Source organism: Lampetra fluviatilis, chromosome 79, assembly GCF_964198595.1.
Source record: "Lampetra fluviatilis chromosome 79, kcLamFluv1.1, whole genome shotgun sequence".
Classification (NCBI taxonomy): domain Eukaryota; kingdom Metazoa; phylum Chordata; class Hyperoartia; order Petromyzontiformes; family Petromyzontidae; genus Lampetra; species Lampetra fluviatilis.
In genome coordinates this window covers 2,059,470-2,076,226 of record NC_136353.1, presented here as the reverse complement: position 1 = coordinate 2,076,226, position 16,757 = coordinate 2,059,470, and the positions used below count along the sequence as shown (strand labels likewise).

The 16,757-nt window shown below is 42.8% G+C and overlaps 2 protein-coding genes across 9 annotated transcripts in view; both read right to left on the bottom strand.

Moving 5' to 3' along the window:
- Window positions 1–2,924: 2,924 nt before the first annotated feature.
- LOC144953605 (uncharacterized) lies at window positions 2,925–14,425 on the bottom strand. 4 transcript variants are annotated; one of them, XM_078884189.1, is made up of 3 exons: window positions 14,365–14,387; window positions 7,246–7,292; window positions 2,925–4,361 (listed from the first exon to the last, which is right to left on the bottom strand). In XM_078884189.1, the coding sequence occupies exon 3, from the start codon at window positions 4,319–4,321 to the stop codon at window positions 3,161–3,163; it is 1,161 nt and encodes a 386-aa protein (XP_078740315.1). In that variant the 5' UTR covers window positions 4,322–4,361; window positions 7,246–7,292; window positions 14,365–14,387; the 3' UTR covers window positions 2,925–3,160. The 4 variants fall into 4 exon arrangements, with proteins under 4 accessions (XP_078740315.1, XP_078740316.1, XP_078740312.1 ...); XM_078884190.1 differs by lacking the exon at window positions 7,246–7,292 and having other exon boundaries at window positions 14,365–14,425; XM_078884186.1 differs by lacking the exons at window positions 7,246–7,292; window positions 14,365–14,387 and adding an exon at window positions 9,646–9,715.
- LOC144953603 (uncharacterized) overlaps window positions 13,255–16,757 on the bottom strand; it is a 30,160-nt gene continuing 26,657 nt past the window's right edge. For 2 of the 5 annotated variants that reach the window (XM_078884170.1, XM_078884171.1), the window contains exons 2-3: window positions 15,802–15,851; window positions 13,255–14,531 (exon numbers count right to left, since the gene is read on the bottom strand). In XM_078884170.1, the coding sequence (XP_078740296.1) occupies window positions 13,259–14,531; window positions 15,802–15,851 (1,323 nt within the window). In that variant the 3' untranslated portion in view covers window positions 13,255–13,258. Of the gene's footprint in view, window positions 14,532–15,747; window positions 15,852–16,757 lie in introns of those variants that run through there. The other 3 variants (XM_078884175.1, XM_078884174.1, XM_078884173.1) reach the window with 2 other exon arrangements.

Sequence of the window (16,757 nt, the reverse complement as noted above, 5' to 3'; positions counted from 1 at the left end):
TGAGGAGGGTTTGACTTTCAGTGACGCCGTGTGACGAAGGTGGGGGGGTCAAAAATCGTCCAAAATCGCGTGACGTCATTTATGGATGGCCCCCATAACCAGTGGAGATTTTTGTTACCGGTCCTGAGCCGCCCCTACATCGACTCAGCCTCAAATGCGTACCCGGTGCAGTGTGCGAACATCGCCACCCGCTAACAGCACTTGCCCCAATAGTCTGTGAAGGCTATACCGGGGGGATCTTTGTCTTTGTATGTAAACACGCACGTGACCGATTACACAAATTAAAGGTCTCTACACAAGTTGCGGTGAAAGTTCACAAATTCACGTGTCTGGTTTATTGTGTTTGGTTACAATTATTCAAAACTCGTAAATTGCAGGGCGTTTCAGAAGGGTGGACAGCATCTGCTTTGAAATTGGGTGTTATGTCATTTCTGTACGATTCCAATCATTTTCGATTTAAAGCTTTCGTGACTGTAGGTATTCATCTTCTTGGTTCTTTCGTTAAAGTCACGTAGAAAGAAAATCATAAAAATAAAACAATAAAATAATTTTCACGTTTCGGCCACAACGCAAGCAGCCATCCTCAGGTGACAGACCTGCTTGCGTTGTGGCCGAAACGTCGTGATTAGTTTATTGTTTTATTTTTATTATTTCCCTTCTACGTGACTTGTACGAAAGAACCAAGAAGATGATTCCAATCATTTTTACACGCTTCTATTTAACGCACTTCGTCTGTTGTATCCTCAAAAACGAAATCTTGTAACTCAAATTTTTCACACTTCCCAATGTGCTATCGACTGCAAACTTGGTATAGCTATGTCATACTGATGACAACACGATATTATATCATAAAAAATTCAAAACATTTATTTTTAAACTTTTTACACGCTTTTATTTAACTTACTTTGTGTTGTATCCAAAGTCTTGTAACTCAATTTCAACCGTATTCCCAATGTCGTATCGAATACAAACTTCGCATAGGTGTGTCATACTGATGACAATACTATATTCTATCATAAAAAAATATTTTTTAACAAACTTTTTTACGGCTTTAATTGTCCACGCTCAACTGACGTTGCCTGTAAATCACCACGGTCCCTGATGTCACGGCAAGCCTCGGGGAGCCACGCCCAGGGGCGGGGCATGTGGAAGGAGGGGAGGGGCGATGAGGGGAGGGGCGATGAGGGAAGAGGCAGCTAGGACAGTACATTTCATTAAAGCGTGTTTTTAAAAAAAGTATTTTAAAATATTTTATTTTAACTGTCTGTTGTTGTATCATCAAATATTGTAACTCAATTGTAACCCACTTCCCAATGTGGTATCGACTGCAAACTTGGTATACTTGTGTCATACTGATGACAATACTATATTCTATCGTAAAAATAAAAAAAAATTTAACTTTCTTTTTTATATGTCATGTTTCGACTTGGGTCTAATTGTCCCCACGGTCGACTGACGTTGGCTGTAATTGGCCACGGTCCCTTACGTTATAGCAAGCTTCGGGGCCACTTCCTGGAGTCGTGGAGTTCTGCCATTACTAGTACATTTCATAAAAGCGTGTATTGAAAAAAGTTTTTTTCTTAATTACTTATTTATAGTCAAAATCGCCAAATTTGCGGAGCTTCGCTGCAAGTACAGGGAGAGACGAGAGGTGAGGCAGCGACGCGCTCAGCCTCCCCTCTGATTGCACAACCCCTCAGACACTGGATGGAACGCGGGCAGTAAAGGCGTGCCTGTTACTATCTCAGCATGTCACCAATGGAATGTTTGTAGACCCCTTCATTACATATCCTCGCCTTCCATAGTCCGGGTAACTTAGTTCAAGTACAGTAGAACCTCTGGTCACGATCATAATTCGTTCCATAACTGTGGTCGCAACCCAATTTGGTCGTGACTCGAACCTAATTTCCCCATTGGATTGTATGTAAATACGATTAATCCGTTCCTGACTTCTACGAACTGCATATAAATATTGTTTTTTAAAGATTTTTAAGCACAAAAATAGTTAATTATGCCATAGAATTCAGTGTAATAGTAAACTAAATGTAAAAACATTGCATAACACTGAGAAATCCTTGAACAGAGAAAACTAACATTGCCGCGTCAAGGTTTAGAATCGTTCAACAAGATGACTGTTTCGTCTGCTACATCAGTCAGTCGATTCTGAGAGAGAGAATATTCGTATGAGCAATTCATGTTTCTATTGAAAGTAAGTTAACAGTAATATTTGGGTACAGTAATGTTTTTGGAAGCATTCACCGTATTATCGTATGAACGTTAACTTCACCGCATCATCGTATGAATGATGCGAGAAGAGAATAACGGGTTCTTATGTTAGCGATTTACGTACTCGGCGCTTTCGCTCTCTAAATTATGGCTTGAATGAGGGGGGAGGGGTATGACTACACTCACACAATTTATATCTTACTAGGAATTTTATGTAGCAAAAGTTATATACAAAACTGTTACGCTTTGTGTAATTCAACAACAAAAATGGAGCGGAAGGGGGAAATCGGCCGCGGCCGTTTTTGATCGCCACCGAGTATGTGTTCATGACCAGATTCAAAAATGTTGTAAATGTTTTGGATGGAACCCAATTTGGCCGTGGCCAGAAGCGTTTGTGACCAGAGGTTCTACTCTATGTGTATAAAGATACGTAGGCTCGCTGGTCTCGTCATGAAACTGCAATGACAAAGCACCAGGGGAGGCAGCTATCACATCTGCCCCACCTGGGGGGGGGTGTGTCAGACACGCCCCCCCCTCGGTGAGGCCACACCCCCGGTATCTCCCCAGACACTGACCTCACCGCATGTCACTGTCTCCCATCCATCGCGTTCAGTGTTAATTACCGAGGCTCACAAAGCCAGACTCAGGCTCCCATAGGGTCCAGTGTAAATCACTGAAGCTCAGAGCCAGACTAAGGCTTCCATAGGCTTCAGTGTGAATCACTGAGGCTCACAGATCCAGACTAAGGCTCCCATAGGCTTCAGTGTGAATCACCGAGGCTCCTGGTGAGATATCTACCCAACCAACAGATCCACCAAGACTGGCCGCTCTTACCCTGCAGGTTGAACCTAGGATTTCAATGTTCTTCTTAACATTATTTTCATTAAAGGTCTGTCACAAAGGTGCATCTATTGGGAGCGACATCGTCTCAAGCTTACACATCTACCGGGTCTCCATTTGACTTTGTATTGCCTAGGAAGTCCACCCACACCTCCACTTCCACAAACTGCTGTGAGTTGCCTCGCTCTGCCTCACAGTCAGAATTCCCCTCCTGCTTCACGTTGCCTCCATCGATGTGAAGGTCCCATTTTGGAGTCGAATCTTCATCTTCACATTTTACCTTCACTTCTTCGCTCTTCACCGTCACCTCTTCACATTTCACAATCACCTCTTCAAATTCCGCCTTGATACCTTTAAAAGTGCCCAAGCTGAGATTTTCTCCCGGTACTTGTTTCATGAGGGATGGGCTCCTTACGGCAGTTTGACTTTCACAAGCTGATTTCAGACTCCACTCCTTGAGGATCTTCTGATGCTTCTGTGTTCTCTGGTGTTCTTGAAGACGTTGTGAACGTGCAAACGCCTTTCCGCACAGAGTGCACCTGAAGGGTTTTTCTCCTGTGTGTGTTCTATGGTGTTTTGCAAGATTAGGCGACTGTGAAAATGCCTTCCCACACACACTGCACTTGAAGGGTTTCTCTCCTGTGTGTGTTCTCTGGTGTCTTGCAAGATGTTGTGACAGTAAAAATGCCTTCCCACACACACTGCACTTGAAGGGTTTCTCTCCTGTGTGTGTTCTCTGGTGTCTTGTAAGATCACATGACTGTGAAAATGCTTTCACACACACACTGCACTTGAAGGGTTTCTCTCCTGTGTGTCTTCTCTGGTGTTTTGCAAGATCACATGACTGTGAAAATGCCTTCCCACACATACTGCACTTGAAGGGTTTCTCTCCTGTGTGTGTTCTCTGGTGTTGTGCGAGATGTTGTGACTGTAAAAATGCCTTCCCACACACACTGCACTTGAAGGGTTTCTCTCCTGTGTGTGTTCTCTGGTGTTTTGCAAGATGTTGTGACTGTAAAAATGCCTTCCCACAAACACTGCACTTGAAGGGTTTCTCTCCTGTGTGTGTTCTCTGGTGTATTTGAAAAGTTGATGGATCTGCAAACGCCATTCCACACAAAGTGCATTTGAAGGGCATTTCTCCCGTGTGTTTTTTCTGGTGCTGAGTCAAACTTTCAGTCCGATCCGTGCTGTATGCACGATGATCCCATTGTTGCCTTGCCGTACCGAGCCGCGCTGACTGCCTGTCCTCCATCAGACCAATTCTGCAGAGGAAGCGTCAGAGGAAGTGACATCTGCAGACAGAAAATACCATCTACACGTCAGTATCGAGGCACAGAGGAATGAATATACGCATATATATGTACACAATCTTGATTTGAAGCTTTCATGATTGCAGGAATCCATACTCTATGGTTCTTTCGGTAAAGTCACGTAGGTAGAAATAACATAAATGACGACGTTTCGAACGCAACACCAGCGTTCGTCTTCGGGTGAAAATCGCGATAGCTGAGATGTCTGCTGTGATTTATTTTAATACACGCTTTCATTTAACTCACTGTCTGTTGTTGTTGTTGTCATTGTTGTCGTTGTTGTATCCTCAAATCTTGCAACTCCATTTTAACCCACTTCCCAATGTGGTATCGACTGCAAACTTGGTATACAGTGAGGGAAAAAAGTATTTGATCCCTTGCTGATTTTGTACGTTTGCCCACTGGCAAAGAAATGATCAGTCTATAATTTTAATGGTAGGTTTATTTGAACAGTGAGAGACAGAATAACAACAAAATCCAGAAAAATGCATGTCAAAAATGTTATAAATTGATTTGCATTTTAATGAGGGAAATAAGTATTTGACCCCCCCTCAATCAGAAAGATTTCTGGCTCCCAGGTGTCTTTTATACAGGTAACCAGCTGAGATTAGGAGCACACTCTTAAAGGGAGTGCTCCTAATCTCAGCTTGTTACCTGTATAAAAAACACCTGTTCACAGAAGCAAGCAATCAATCATATTTCCAAACTCTTCACCATGGCCAAAACCAAAGAGCTCTCCAAGGATGTCAGGGACAAGATTGTAGACCTACACAAGGCTGGAATTGGCTACAAGACCATCGCCAAGCAGCTTGGTGAGAAGGTGACAACAGTTGGTGCGATTATTTGCAAATGGAAGATACACAAAAGAACTGTCAATCTCCCTCGGCCTGGGGCTCCATGCAAGATCTCACCTCGTCGAGTTGCAATGATCATGAGAACGTTGATGAATCAAACCAGAACTACACGGGAGGATCTTGTCAATGATCTCAAGGCAGCTGGGACCATAATCACCAAGAAAACAGTTGGTAACACACTACGCCGTGAAGGACTGAAATCTTGTAGCGGCCGCAAGGTTCCCCTGCTCAAAAAAGCACATATACATGCCCATCTGAAGTTTGACAATGAACATCTGAATGATTCAGAGGACAACTGGGTGAAAGTGTTGTGATCAGATGAGACCAAAATGGAGCTCTTTGGCATCAACTCAATCGCCGTGTTTGGAGGAGGAGGAATGCTGCCTATGACCCCAACAACACCATCCCCACCGTCAAACATGGAGGTGGAAACATTATGCTTTGGAGGTGTTTTCTGCTAAGGGGACAGGACAACTTCACCGCATCAAATGGACGATGGACGGGGCCATGTACCGTCAAATCTTGGGTGAGAACCTCCTTCCCTCAGCCAGGGCATTGAAAATGGGTCGTGGATGGGTATTCCAGCATGACAATGACCCAAAACACACGGCCAAGGCAACAAAGGAGTGGCTCAAGAAGAAGCACATTAAGGTCCTAGAGTTGCCTAACCAGTCTCCAGACCTTAATCCCATAGAAAATCTGTGGAAGGAGCTGAAGGTTCGAGTTGCCAAACGACAGCCTCGAAACCTTAATGACTTGGAGAAGATCTGCAAAGAGGTTGGGGAAAAAATCCCTCCTGAGATGTGTGCAAACCTGGTGGCCAACTACAAGAAACGTCTGACCTCTGTGATTGCCAACAAGGGTTTTGCCACCAAGTACTAAGTCATGTTTTGCAGAGGGGTCAAATACTTATTTCCCTCATTAAAATGCCAATCAATTTATAACATTTTTGACATGCGTTTTTCTGGATTTTGTTGTTGTTATTCTGTCTCTCACTGTTCAAATAAACCTATCATTAAAATTATAGACTGATCATTTCTTTGTCAGTGGGCAAACGCACAAAATCAGCAGGAGATCAAATACTTTTTTCCCTCACTGTACTCATGCCATACTGATGACAATACTATATTCTATCATTACATTTTTTTTTTAAACAATCTTTTTTACATGTTATGTTTCGGCTTTGGTCTAATTGTCCACGGTAAACTGACGTTGGCTGTAATTGACCACGGTCACTTACATTATGGCAAGCCTCGGGGACACTTCCTGGAGTCGTGGAGTTCTTCCATTACTAGTACATTTCAAAAAAGCGTGTTTAAAAAAATATTACTTCTATTATTTCTACCTACGTGACTTTACCGAAAGAACCAAAGAGTAAATATAAATATAAATACAGTCACACATGACTAACACGTCTATACGTATTCATATATTTTATATATTCATGATAAAAAAAAAGTTTCCCAAATTCATCACACGGGCTGTTATGGCACACTATGAGAGGGCAAATGGTCATTCCTGGAAGCCCTCGAATCTTCAAAATCAATGTTAACCCAAAACTCCAAGCACACAATTTCGGCTGTCTGGCTACAAAATGAATATTTATAATAGCTAAATTCAGGTGACATAGCAAAGGGTGTTGAAAATAATACTACTTGTGTTATGCATAAATTAATGTTCAATCGCAACTTAGAGGTGTGAAGCCAGGCTCAGATTTCCTTGAATGTAGGGATGAACAGATCTAACGTCAGCTGTATGTGTGCTGTGTCAACTTCCTGACTGCTTCCATTCTCATAAAGAGTTCCAGATGAAAACAAAAAACATAAACCATTGTTTTCATATAACCTCCGTGTTCAATAGTTAATAGACTTTACTTCAAACACAAACTTGACACTGCCACACACTGCCGTGTTAAACAGGTGGTGGCGTGTCCAGAACCATGCCTGGCCCCACACCTTCATCTGCTCAGTATTAATGTTTCAGTTTCATTTATTAGGTACTAGCTTTACTACCTGGCTTAGCCCGAGACTGGGATTCTTGTCTTGAATGAATCCACGGCCTACGCGGAGGGTGGGGGGTGCGTGACGTCAGCATGCACACTGCGTGACGCTGCCGCATGCGGGTGACATCACAGACGTGAGGTCACCGTTCACTTGACGTGCAAAATATATCCATTATTGCGCCCCCCCCTCCCCCAAATGCAAAAGTCAATTTTTATACTTTTTGCATTGTGTACAATCTGGAAGGTACCCACATGCTAAATTTAAAGTTTGTTGCATGTCGGAACGTATGCTAAACATTTCGAACAGACACATTCACAAATTTCCCTTTTATATATAGATAACCCGGTGAGCCATGCGGCTCTTGACTCGGGGGCAACTGCAACAAACAAAACATGAACAAGAAACATCTTAAAGTGACTACACGCAACAGAAAAATTCAGTTAAAAACAGTAGAAAAAACACCGTATTTCAACGCTGTGTGCAAAAATCCCAGTGGGATGCAAGTCAACAAAAACAACCATAAGACAATTTAGATTAAAGTTATCAGGCTAACTCTGTACTACCACAAACAAACATGGCTAAACCAAAACGTTTTCAATGCTTCCTCACTCCACCAAATAATTGAGGATGAAATCAACATAACCGAGTTTGCGTGTCTCCCTCTCTCTCCGTGGTGGCGTGGATTTTCCTCCGGATGCCCCTCCACATTTAAGAGTGAACATCAGCACGCGTTTAGAGCCTTTGACCGATAGTCATTTCCACACGTTGACAAAGCCCACCTTTGTTGTGTGGGCAGGTCGCTTCTGAAAACAAGAGCGGACGCTTGTCGCACGAAACGTCGTTATTTATTTTATTTTCTGACCTACGTGACTATACCGAAAGAACCAAAGAGTATGGATTCCTGCACTCACGAAAGCTTCAAATCATAAGAGCGGTACAGCAGCTCAAGCGGGCTTGGCCTGGTTACATAAAATAAAAACCGAAAGTGTCCTCGTGTTGTAGTATTTCCTGCAGTCACGAAAGCTCCAAATCTCTCATTGCCATGCTCATTTCTCTATCCCCCCCCCCCGTCTCTCTCTCTGCCCCCCTCTCTCTCTATTTAAGGCCTCGACACTGAGGTGTTGTTTCTGTGTGTGCCTATGTGTGTGTCTCTGTGTGCCTATGTCTATGTCTCGCTCTGTGTGCCTCTGTGTGTCTCTCTCTCTGTCTATTTGTGCGTGTCTCTCTATCTGTCTCTCTCTCTCTGAGTGCCTATGTGTGTGTCTCCCTCTGTGTGCCTTTGTGTGTGTGTCTATGTGTGTCTCTGTCTCTTTGTTATCTCTCTGTGAGCCTATGTGTGTGTCTATCTCTCATTGTGTCTCTCTCTGTGTGCCTATGTGAATGTCTCTGTGTCTTTGTGTTATCTCTCTCTGTGTATCCATGTGTGTCTCTCTGTGTTGTCTCTCTGTGTCTGTGTTATCTCTCTCTGTGTTCCTGTGTATCTCTCTGTAATGCCTGTGTGTCTTTCGGTCTCATCTCTCTCTGCTTATGTGTCTCTCTGTTTGTCTGTATCTCTCTCTGATTGTGTCTGTGTGTCTCCGTGTCTGTGTTTAGTTCTCTCAAATTTAGCAATCTTTGGAAGAACGTTAATCAACCAGGTGGGGTGTTGACTGTAATGTTAGCCGACTCGCTGTGTTGTGTTGTATTGCATTGTAGTTCTAAATTAATTTTAATTTATACCTACGTAACTCTACCGAAAGAACCAAAGAATATAGTTCTAAGTTTACAAGCTTTGCTTTCTCATTCATTTGTACCTGATGGTGATTGCTCGTGTCGCAAAGGAAACGTCGTATGCTATTACTTAATTAATGTTTTCTTTCTACGCGACTTTACCGAAAGCTCCAGATCAAGTTCAACCGAGATAATTATTTTTGTTTCTTTCGGTAAAGTCACGTAGGTAAAAAATAAAATGAAACGACTAAATAAAAAAGAAATTCTAATTTTTTATTTTAAAAAAATGTTTTATTAAAAGTTCAATATTATGAAAAAACAACAAAAATAAATGAAACTAAATACATTTTGTTTTTAATTTTTTTACGAAAAGAAAATTGTATTAAAAAAATATTATGAAAAAAACTAAAATAAATGAAAAAACTTAATTAAATTGGTTGTATCTTCATTTATTGTATTTCTGATGCTGTCACGAAAGCTTCCAGATCAAGTTGAAGCGAGAGAATTTAAGCAAAGGCCTTCAGGCGAGGGCAGGAGGCGAGGCCCCGCGTGGCTGGGCCCCACGTTGTAATGTCCCAACCTTGACATGGATTCCCATACTCGCTGCGACTCAATTGACATCCCTACGAGAGAGAGGCTCTACCTGGGTAAACAACAACCACCACCACCACAACCACCACCACGATGAAAATCTCTCACCTCAGATTTCAGCGGTAGCTTCTCGTTACCTCGCGTTAATGAGCCGCCAGTCACTGGGCGCAGCTTTGCCTAAATAAGGATTGTACCAGAACATAGGCGGTGACCAAGCAGGGGTGACATGACGTCACTAGCGAGGCGCACCGCCCCCCCTGGAGTTTCACGCCGATGAGGTAATGCTTAGTGGTGACGTCAGAGAACGGGAGTCAGAGTTCAAGTTTTGCGTATAGGGGACGTCTATAAATGACGTCACGCGATTTTGGCCGATTTTTGACCCCTCACAAAAAGTCAGACCCCCCTCAAATATGACGTCACAAACCTCTGCCCCCCCCCCCAAAAAAAAACATGCTTCAAATCGCTTTAAACTAGTCATTGTAGTGCGTATTTAACGTGGCGCTGCACTCTGATGTTGTAGGAGAAAACATTTATTTAACCGGTCCTGAGCCACCCCTACATCGACTCAGCCTCAAATGCGTACCCGGTGCGGTGTGCGAACATCGCCACCCGCTAACAGCACTTGCCCCAATAGTCTGTGAAGGCTATACCGGGGGGGATCTTTGTCTTTGTATGTACACACACACGTGGCCAATTACACAGATTAAAGGTCTCTACACAAGTTGCAGTGAAAGTTCACAAATTCACGTGTCTGGTTTATTGTGTTTGGTTACAATTATTTACAACTCGTAAATTACAGGGCGTTTCAGAAGGGTGGACCGCATCTGCTTTGAAATTGGGTGTTATGTCATTTCTGTACGATTCCAATCATTTTCGATTTAAAGCTTTCGTGACTGCAGGGATTCATCTTCTTGGTTCTTTCGGTAAAGTCACGTAGAAGGGAAATAATAAAACATAAAATAAAATAATTTTCACGACGTTTCGGCCACAACACAAGCAGGTCTGTCACCTGAGGACGGCTGCTTGCGTTGTGACCAAAACGTCGTGAGAATGATTGTTTTATTTTTATTATTTCCCTTCTACGTGACTTTACCGAAAGAACCAAGAAGATGATTACAATCATTTTTACACGCTTATATTTAACTCAATTCGTCTGTTGTATCCTCAAAAACGAAATCTTGTAACTCAAATTTTACACACTTCCCAATGTGCTAACGACTGCAAACTTGGTATAGCAACGTCATACTGATGACAACACAATATTATATCATAAAAAAGATCCAAAACATAGATTTTTTTTTAACTTTTAACACGCTTTTATTTAAACTTACTGTATGTGTTGTATCCAAAAATCTTGTTACACAATTTCAACCGTATTCCCAATTTCGTATCGAATGCAAAATTCGTATAGGTGTGTCATACTGATGACAATACTATATTCTATCATTAAAAATAAACATTTAAAACATTATTTTTTAAATGTTATGTTTCGGCTTGGGTTTAATTGTCAACTGACTTTGGCTGTAATTGGCCACTGTCCCTTAAGTTATGGCAAGCTTCGGGGCCACTTCCTGGAGTCGTGGAGTTCTGCCATTACTAGTACATTTCATAAAAGCGTGTTTTGAAAAAGTGTTTTTCTTAATTACTTATGTATAGTCAAAATCGCCAAATTTGCGGAGCTTCACTGCAAGTACAGGGAGAGACGAGAGGTGAGGCAGCGACGCGCTCAGCCTCCCCTCTGATTGCGCAACCCCTCAGACACTGGATGGAACGCAGGCAGTAAGGGCGTGCCTGTTACTATCTCAGCATGTCACCAATGGAATGTTTGTAGACCCCTTCATTACATGTCCTCGCCTTCCATGGTCCGGGTAACTTAGTTCAAGTACAGTAGAACCTCTGGTCACGACCATAATTCGTTGCATAACTTTGGTCGCAACCCGATTTGGTCGTGACTCAAACCTAATTTCCCCATTGGATTGTATGTAAATACGATTAATCCGTTCCAGACTCCTACGAACTGCATATAGTTTTTTAAAGATTTTTAAGCAAACATTTTAATTATGCCATAAAATTCAGTGTAATAGTAAACTAAATGTAAAAATATTCTCAGGTTTTTTCGGTAAAGTCACGTAGGTAAAACATTAAAAGTAATGAAAGTAAAATAAAACAAAACAAAAATAAAAATAAAATTCACGACGTTTCGGAGGCAACACAAGTCTCCGTCATCAGGCGGGACCGTCACAGCCAGATTAGCAGCCAGATTAGCTGCACCCTTGATGCAGCTAATCTGGCTGTGACGGTCCCGCCTGATGACGGAGACTTGTGTTGCCTCCGAAACGTCGTGAATTTTATTTTTATTTTTGTTTTGTTTTATTTTACTTTCATTACTTTTAATGTTTTACCTACGTGACTTTACCGAAAAAACCTGAGAATATGAATCATTGCAGTCACGAAAGCTTCAAATCTAGAATAAATGTAAAAACTTTGCAAAACACTGAGAAAACCTTGAACAGAAAAAACTAACATTGCCGCGACAAGGTTTAGAATCGTTCAACAAGATTACTGTTTCGTCTGCTACATTAGTCGGTCGATTCTGAGAAATTCATGTTTCTATTGAAAGTAAGTTAAAAGTAATATTTGGGTACAGTATTTTTTTGGAAGCATCCACCGTAAAATCGTATGAACATTTACTTCACCGCATCATCGTATGAATGATGCGAGAAGAGATTAACAGGTTCTTTTGCTAGCGATTTACGTACTCGGCGCTTTCGCTCTCTAAATAATGGCTTGAATGAGGGGGGAGGGGTACGACTACACTCACAAAATGTATATTTTACTAGGAATTTTATATAGCAAAAGATATATACATAACTGTTACGCTGTGTAATTCAACAAAAAAAATGGCGCTGAAGGGGAAATCGGCCGCGACCGTATTTGATCGCCACCCGAGTATGTGTTCGTGACCAGATTCAAAAACGTTGTCAAATTTTTGGTCGGAACCCAATTTGGTCGTGGTCAGAAGCGTTCGTGACCAGAGGTTCTACTGTATGTGTTTAAAGATACGTAGGCTCGCTGGTCTCGTCATGAAACTGCAATGAAAAAGCACCAGGGGAGGCAGCTATCACATCTGCCTCACTGAGGGGGGGCGTGTCAGACACGCCCCCCCTCGGTGAGGCCACGCCCCCGGTGCCTCCCCAGCCACTGACCTCACCACATGTCACTGGCTCCCATCCATCGCGTTCAGTGTTAATTACCGAGGCTCACAAAGCCAGACTCAGGCTCCCATGGGCTTCAGTGTTAATCACTGAGGCTCACAGGGCCAGACTCAGGCTCCCATAGGCTTCAGTGTTATTCACTGAGGCTCACAGAGCCAGACGAAGGCTCCTATAGGGTTCAGTGTTAATCACCGAGGCTCACAGAGCCAGACTAAGGCTCCCATAGGCTTCAGTGTTAATCACTGAGGCTCACAGATCCAGACTAAGGCTCCCATAGGCTTTAGTGTGAATCACTGAGGCTCACAAAGCCAGACGAAGGCTCCCATTAGGGTTCAGTTTGAATCACTGAGGCTCCTGGCGAAATATCTACCCAACCCACGGATCCACCAAGACTGGCCACTCTTACCCTGCAGGTTGAACCTAGGATTTAAATGTTCTTCTTAACATTATTTTCATTAAAGGTCTGTCACAAAGGTGCATCTATTGGGAGCGACATCGTCTCAAGCTTATACATCTAACGGGTCTCCATTTGACTTTGTATTGCCTAGGAAGTCCACCCACACCTCCACTTCCACAAACTGCTGTGAGTTGCCTCGCTCTGCCTCACAGTCAGAATTCCCCTCCTGCTTCACGTTGCCTCCATCGATGTGAAGGTCCCATTTTGGAGTCGAATCTTCATCTTCACATTTTACCTTCACTTCTTCGCTCTTCACCGTCACCTCTTCACATTTCACAATCACCTCTTCAAATTCCGCCTTGATACCTTTACAAGTGCCCAAGCTGGGATTTTCTTCCGGTACATGTTTCATGAGGGATGGGCTCCATACGGCACTTTGACTTTCACAAGCTGATTTCAGAGTCCACTCCTTGTGGATCTTCTGATGCTTCTGTGTTCTCTGGTGTTCTTTAAGACGTTGTGACCGTGCAAACGCCTTCCCGCACAGAGTGCACCTGAAGGGTTTCTCTCCTGTGTGTGTTCTCTGATGTTTTCGACAATTTGATGGATCTGCAAACGCCATTCCACACACACTGCACTTGAAGGGTTTCTCTCCTGTGTGTGTTCTCTGGTGTTGTGCAAGATGGTGTGACTGTGAAAATGCCTTCCCACACACACTGCACTTGAAGGGTTTCTCTCCTGTGTGTGTTCTCCGGTGTGTTGAAAGATCAGATGAATGTGAAAATGCCTTCCCACACACACTGCACTTGAAGGGTTTCTCTCCTGTGTGTGTTCTCTGGTGTATTGCAAGATCACATGACTGTGAAAATGCCTTCCCACACACACTGCACTGGAAGGGTTTCTCTCCTGTGTGTGTTCTCTGGTGTTGTGCAAGATGGTGTGACTGTGAAAATGCCTTCCCACACACACTGCACTTGAAGGGTTTCTCTCCTGTGTGTGTTCTCTGGTGTGTTCCAAGAATAGATGAATGTGAAAATGACTTCCCACACACACTGCACTGGAAGGGTTTCTCTCCCGTGTGTGTTCTCTGGTGTCTTTGAAGAGTTGATGAATCTGCAAACGCCATCTCACACAGAGTGCACTTGAAGGGCTTATCTCCCGTGTGTTTTATCTGGTGTCTTTGAAGAGTAGATGAATCTGCAAACGCCATCTCACACAGAGTGCAGTTGAAGGGTTTCTCTCCCGTGTGTTTTTTTTGGTGCTGTGTCAAACTTCCAGTCCGATCCGTGCTGTATGCACCCTGGTCCCATTGTTGCCTTGCCGTACCGAGCCGCGCTGACTGCCTGTGCTCCATCAGACCAATTCTGCAGAGGAAGCGACAGCTGCAGACAGAAAATACCATCTACACGTCAGTATCGAGGCACAGAGGAATGAATATATGCATATATATGTACACAATCTTGATTTGAAGCTTTCATGACTGCAGGAATCCATACTCTTTGGTTCTTTCGGTAAAGTCACGTAGGTATAAATAAAATGAAATCACGACGTTTCGAACGCAACACAAGCGTTCGTCTTCGGGTGAAAATCGCGATAGCCGAGATGTCTGCTGTGATTTATTTTAATACACGCTTTCATTTAACTCACTCTGTCTGTTGTTGTTGTCATTGTTGTCGTTGTTGTATCCTTCAAATCTTGTAACTCCATTTTAACCCAATTTCCAATGTGGTATCGACTGCAAACTTGGTATACTTATGCCATACTGATGACAATACTATATTCTATCATTAAAAATATTTTTTGAAACAATCTTTTTTACATGTTATGTCTCGGCTTGGGCCTAATTGTCCACGGTAAACTGACGTTGGCTATAATTGAGCACGGTCGCTTATGTTACGGCAAGCCTCGGGGCCAATCCCTGGAGTCGTGGAGTTCTTCCATTACTAGTACATTTCAAAAAAGCGTGTTTAAAAAAATATTACGTCTTTTATTTCAACCTACGTGACTTTACCGAAAGAACCAAAGAGTATATAAAAACAGTCACACGTGACTAACACGTCTATACGTATTCATATATTCATGATAGAGTTAAAAAGTTTCCCAAATTCATCACACGGGCTGTTATGGCGCACTATCAGAGGGCAAATGGTCATACACACTCCTGGAAGCCCTCGTATCTTCAAAATCAATGTTAACCCAAAACTCCAAGCACACAATTTTGGCTGTCTGGCTACGAAATGAATATTTATCAGAGCTAAATTCAGCTGACATAGCAAAGGGTGTTGAAAATAATACTACTTGTGTTATGCATAAATTCATGTTCAATCGCAACTTAGAGGTGTGAAGCCAGGCTCAGATTTCCTTGAATGCTGGGATGAACAGATCTAACGTCAGCTGCATGTGTGCTGTGTCAACTTCCTGACTGCTTCCATTATCATAAAGAGTTCCAGATGAAAACAAAAAAGAAACCATTATTTTCATATAACCTCCGTGTTCATTAGAGTTAATAGACTTTACTGCAAACACAAACTTGACACTGCCACACACTGCCGTGTTAAACAGGTGGTGGCGTGTCCAGAACCATGCCTGGCCACACACCTTCATCTGCTCAGTATTAATGTTTCAGTTTCATTTGTTAGGTCTTAGCTTTACTTCATGGATTCGCCCGAGACTTGGATTCTTGTCTTGAAAGAATCCACGGCCTACGCGGAGGGTGGGGGGTGCGTGACGTCAGCAGACGCTGCCGCATGCGGGTGAAATCACAGACGTGAGGTCACCGTTCACTTGCTGTGCAAAATATATCCATTATTGCGCCCCCCCCCCCAAATGCAAAAGTAAATTTTTATACTTTTTGCATTGTATACAATCTGGAAGCTACCCACATGCCAAATTTAAAGTTTGTTGCATGTCGGAACGTATGCTAAACATTTCGAACAGACACACATTCACAAATTTCCCTTTTATATATAGATAACCCCGTGAGCCATGCGGCTCTTGACTCGGGGGCAACTGCAACAAACAAAAACATAAACAAAAACCATCTTAAAGTGACTACACGCAACAGAAAAATCCAGGAAAAAACAGCAGAAAAAACACCGTATTTCAACGCTGTGTGCAAAAATCCTAGTGGGATGAAAGTCAAACAATAACAACCATAAGACAACTTACATTAAAGGTATCAGTCTAACTCTGTACTACCACAAACAAACATGGCTAAACCAAAAGTTTTCAATGGTTCCTCACTCCACCAAATAATTGAGGATCAAATCAACATAACCGAGTTTGCGTGTCTCCCTCTCTCTCCGTGGTGGCGTGGATTTTCCTCCGGATGCAACTCCACATTTAAAAGTGAACATCAGCACGCGTTTAGAGCCTTTGACCGATAAGTCATTTCCACACGTTGACAAAGCCCACCTTTGTTGTGTGGGCAGGTCGCTTCTGAAAACAAGAGCGGACGCTTTTCGCACGAAACGTCGTGATTTATTTTATTTTCTGACCTACGTGACTTTACCGAAAGAACCAAAGAGTATGGATTCCTGCACTCACGAAAGCTTCAAATCATAAGAGCGGTACAGCAGCTCAAGTGGGCTTGGCCTGGTTACATAAAA